Source organism: Colobus angolensis, unplaced genomic scaffold, assembly GCF_000951035.1.
Source record: "Colobus angolensis palliatus isolate OR3802 unplaced genomic scaffold, Cang.pa_1.0 Scaffold133, whole genome shotgun sequence".
NCBI lineage: Eukaryota > Metazoa > Chordata > Mammalia > Primates > Cercopithecidae > Colobus > Colobus angolensis.
Genome location: NW_012114411.1, coordinates 652,789 through 657,630, shown reverse-complemented (window position 1 = coordinate 657,630; position 4,842 = coordinate 652,789). Strand labels below are relative to the sequence as shown.

The window sequence follows — 4,842 nt, the reverse complement described above, 5'->3', positions numbered from 1 at the left end:
CCACCATGCCCAGCCATTTCAATAATATATTTTATTTAAGTCAATATACTCATTATATTGTCATTTCCATATCTAATAAATTTAAAAATTATTATTTTGGGTTTACATTTTACATGCTAAGTCTTTGAAATATGGTGTACGTATTATCCTTATAGCACATTAATCAGGACTAGCCACTTTTCAAGTTTTCAATAGCCACTGATGGCTAGTGGCTTCCATCTTGGACAGCATGGTTCTGATCATTCACTAAAATCCTCTGAGTTACCTCTTACCAAGGTGCCAGGCAGGTCTGCAGCTATGGTTTGTAGAAATGAATCGCTGAGGTTCTATTTCTGGTCCTGCCAACACTGCAGTAAGTAGATTTGGGTGAGGTTTGCTTAATTCCCCCTGCTTCAATCTCCCCATCTGCTGAGTTGCTAAATTGCCCTTTGTCTATTCAATGAGGAACCATGTCAAGTGTGAAGAGTATGTGAGGCCAGGCACAGTGGCTCATGCCTATAATCCCAGCACTTTGGGAGGCCAAGGCGGGTGGATCACTTGAGACCAGGAGTTCGAGACCAGCCTAGCCAACATGGCAAAACCCCTGTCTCTACTAAAAATACAAAGATTAGCCAGGCGTGGTGATGCATACCTGTAATCCCAGCTACTCAGGAAACTGAGGCACATGAATTGCAATTGCTTGAACCCGGGAGGCAGAGGTTGCAGTGAGCCGAGATTGTGCCACCTGCACTCCAGCCCAGAACTGTGTCAGCTTTAGCACTGAAAGTTTCATGTCCTGCCTGAGCATGGTGGCTCGTGCCTGTAATCCCAGCACTTTGGGAGGGCGAGGCAGGCAGATCACCTGAGGTCAGGAGTTTGAGATCAGCCTGGCCAACATGGCAAAACTCCGTCTCTACTAAAAATTATGAAAATTAGCCAGGCATGGTGGCACACGCCTGTAATCCCAGCTACTCAGGAGGTTGAGGTAAGAGGATCACTTGAGGCAGAAGGATCACTTGAACCCGGGAGGTGGAGATTGCAGTGAGCCAAGATCATGCCACTGCATTCCAGACTGGACAACAAAGCAAGACTTCATCTCAAAAAAATATATATGTATTTTAATTGTCAGGGAGCATATCACACAAGGGTTTATAATTGTACCTGATGATTTTGTACATGATGGGGTTGGTGAAGAACGGCTCATCCAGCTCATTGTGGCCCCACTGCCTGTAGCATAACAGATCAATAATCACATCCTTGCGGAACTGGCGTTGGTATTCAAAAGCCAGTCGTGTGGCACGGACCACTTCCTCTGGGCTGTCTCCATTGACATGGATGATGGCACAGCCCACAAGCTTTCCTGAAGGACAGAAGACCAAGCTGAAACAGGACAGTTAACACTGGCCCTCTCTAAGCCCTACTTCCTGCATCAAAAGACAGCCCAGTCCTCACAGGTAGATACTGGTTTGGTTAAGAACCCCAGCTTTGGAGACCAGCTGGCAAGTTCCAACTCTGAGACTTATTGTGTGACCTTGGTAAAGCCACAAATCTCAGCCTCCTTATCTATAAACCGGGAATAGGGGCTCCTATCTCTTAGTGATACTGCAAAGGTTCAATGAGTGAATGCACACACAATTGTAATGCCTAACAGTGCCTGGTACATAGTAGTTAATATTTATTTTGTTACTGTTATTATTATTACTCTCTTTCTCCCTGAGATAAAAGGGTCATTAAAGGATGTACCCTAGAAAAAGATAAATTTTCTCCAAAGAAGTTCAAGAATGGATCTTCAGCATCTTCATCAGACTAATCATAAAGGATTCACACAGACAAGCCCAAGAGTCATCTAGTCCAGGCTGTTTGTATAAAAGGAGAATAATTGCTACCATCAAACAGTCTTGTAATCTGTGAAACTGGGAAAGGGTAATAACAGCCCTGTCTTTCTCTTAAGACGACCAATTTCAGCCTGGCACAGTGGTTCACGCCTGTAATCTCAGCAGTTTGGAAGGTTGAAAAGGATCACATAAGACCAGAGGTTCAAGACCAGCCTGGACAACACAGTGAGACTCAATCTCTACAAAAAATTATTTTAAAAATTAGCTGTGGCTGGGTGCAGTGGCTCACGCCTGTAATCCCAGCACTTTGGGAGGCCAAGGCGGGTGGATTACCTGAGGTCAGGAGTTTGAGACCAGTCTGACCAACATGATGAGATCCTGTTTCTACTAAAAATACAAAAATTAATGGCATGGTAGTGGACGCCTGTAATCCCAGCTACTCTGGACACTGAGGCAGGAGAATTGCTTGAACCCAGGAGGCGGAGGTTGTGGTGAGCCAAGATGGCGCCACTGCACTCCAGCCTGGGCAACAAGACTGAAACTCCATCTCTAAAAAAAAATTAGCTGTGCATGGTGGCATGTGTCTGTAAATCCCAGCTACTAAGGAGGCTGAGGGGAGAGATTCTCTTGAGCCTGGGATGTCAAGGCTGCAGTGAGCCATGACCGTACCACTGCACTCCAGTCTGAGTAACAGAGCAAGACTCTCTCAAAACAAAAACAAAAACAAAAACAAACAAACAAAATCCTATCCATTTCCATGGGTAAAAAAGAAGCTGACTTTGTTCTTCACATCTTATTTCTTTTCTTTTTTTTTTTTTTACTTTGCGACAGAGTTTTACTCTTATTGCCCAGGCTGGAGTGGTGCAATGGCGTGATCTCGGCTCACCGCAATCTCCACTTCCCAGATTCAAGTGATTCTCCTGTCTTAGCCTCCCAAGTAGCTGGGATTACAGGCATGTGCCACCATGCCCAGTTAATTTTGTATTTTTATTAGAGAAGGGGTTTCTCCATGTTAGTCAAGCTGGTCTCGAACTCCCAAGCTCAGGTGATCCACCTGCCTTGGCCTCCCAAAGTGCTGGGATTTCAGGCATGAGCCACCGCACCCGACCTTCACATCTTGTTTCTAACTATACTATTTCACCAAGTTTAGTGGTTGAACATATCCCTTTTCACTAAGCCCCTGGGCACTCCAAGTTTGAATATCCTAGAGATAACGACTCTAGTGTTGTACTCATTGTGTTGATCTCTGACTTGTACCAGATCACCCATCCAGTTATAAGAAATTTGAGATGGCACACTGTGGCTCCATCCTTACTTCCTTGGATTGAAAAATCACACTGATACGCTGGACGTGGTGGCTCACACCTATAATCCCAGCACTTTGGGAGGCTTAAGCAGGCGGATCACCAGAGGTCAGCAGTTCGAGACCAGCCTGCCAACATGGTAAAACCCTGTGTCTACTAAAAATACAAAAATTAGACAGGTGTGGTGGTACACGCCTGTAGTCCCAACTACTTGGGAGGCTGAGGCACAAGAATCACTTGAACCCGGAAGGTGGAGGTTGCAGTGAGCTGAGATCAGGTCACTGTACTCCAGCCTGGGCAACAGAGCGAGACTCTGTCTCAAAAAATAAAAAAAAAGTTAGCCAAACAGGTCAGTGCAAGCATGTGGTCCCAGCTCATCAGGAGGCTGAGTCAGGAGAATCACTTGAACCCAGGAGGCAGAAGTTGCAGTGAGCCGAGATTGTGCTGGTGCACTACAGCCTGGGTGACAGAGCAAGACTCTGTCTCAAAAAATTAATTCATTAATTAAATTAAATAAATGAAAGGAAGGATAACCAGTGAGGCTCATTGTTCTGTGTGCACTAGAGGTGTCCCTGGGAATTCCATGGCGGCCTCAGCAACATCAGTTCCTCCCTATGTTACGTACCAATATCACTGCAGTATAAAGAAGACCTTCCTCTTTCAGCTGGAGTGGTATAACCCAGCTGGTTATTAACAATCAAATGGACACTCCCACCAATTCTGAAATGCGGGAGATTGGACAGCGTGAACGTTTCAGGAACAATCCCCTGACCACAGAAAGAAGCATCACCATGGACCTAAATCATGAGGCGGGGGAGAAAAGAAACATAAGGGATTAAGAAACTTAGGTTTTCAGGTTGGAATTATTTATTTATTTTTTTAAAATTTATTTTATTGTATTTTCTGAGACAGAGTCTTGCTCTTTCGCCCAGGTTGGAGCACAATGGCACAATCTAAACTCACGGCAACCTCCGTCTCCCGAGTTCAAGCGATTCTCCTGCTTCAGCTTTCCGAGTAGCCGGGATTACAGGCGTGCACCACCACACCCGGGTAATTTTTTGTATTTTTAGCAGAGACGGGGTTTCACCATGTTGGTCAGGCTGGTCTCGAACTTCTGACCTCAGGTGATCTACCCTCCTCGGCCTCCCAAAGTGCTGGGATTACAGGCATGAGCCACAGTGACCAGCCTTGTTTATCATCGTTTTAAAGAAAATGGCATTTTCACCTTTTATTTCAGAAGTCGATCTTAAGATCAGCTCAATGTACTGGGTAAAAATGAAAGATTAAAATAGTTTACAGTATTATAAATTATGTGAAAGGTAAACAGAATGTCTGGCTAATGATTTCAAGATTTCTATTTAGAAATACCCTATCAGGCCAGGTGCAGTGGTTCACACCTGTAATATCTACACTTTGGGAGGCCGAGGCAGGAGGGTTGCTTGAAGCTAGGAATTTGAAACCAGCTTTGCCAACCTGGCAAGATCATGTCTCCATAAAATAAAATAAATCAGCCAGATATGATGGCAAGCACCTGTAGGCCCAGCTACTCGGGAGGCTGAGACAGGAAGACTGCTTGAGCCCAGGCATTTGAGGCTGCAGTGAGCTATGATTGCGCCACTGAACTCCTGTCTGGACAAAAGATTGAGACCCCATCTCAAAAGAGAGAAAGAAAGAGAGAGAAAGAGGAAGGAAGGAAGGAAGGAAGGAAGGAAGGAAGGAAGGAA

At 45.0% G+C, this 4,842-nt stretch overlaps 1 protein-coding gene across 1 annotated transcript in view; it reads right to left on the bottom strand.

The window, feature by feature from the left end:
* DHTKD1 (dehydrogenase E1 and transketolase domain containing 1) overlaps positions 1-4,842 on the bottom strand; it is a 61,567-nt gene that overhangs the window by 32,697 nt on the left and 24,028 nt on the right. Inside the window, exons 6-7 of the mRNA XM_011934215.1 lie at positions 3,744-3,915; positions 1,141-1,339 (exon numbers count right to left, since the gene is read on the bottom strand). Coding sequence (XP_011789605.1) covers positions 1,141-1,339; positions 3,744-3,915 — 371 coding nt within the window. The remainder of the gene's footprint in view (positions 1-1,140; positions 1,340-3,743; positions 3,916-4,842) is intronic.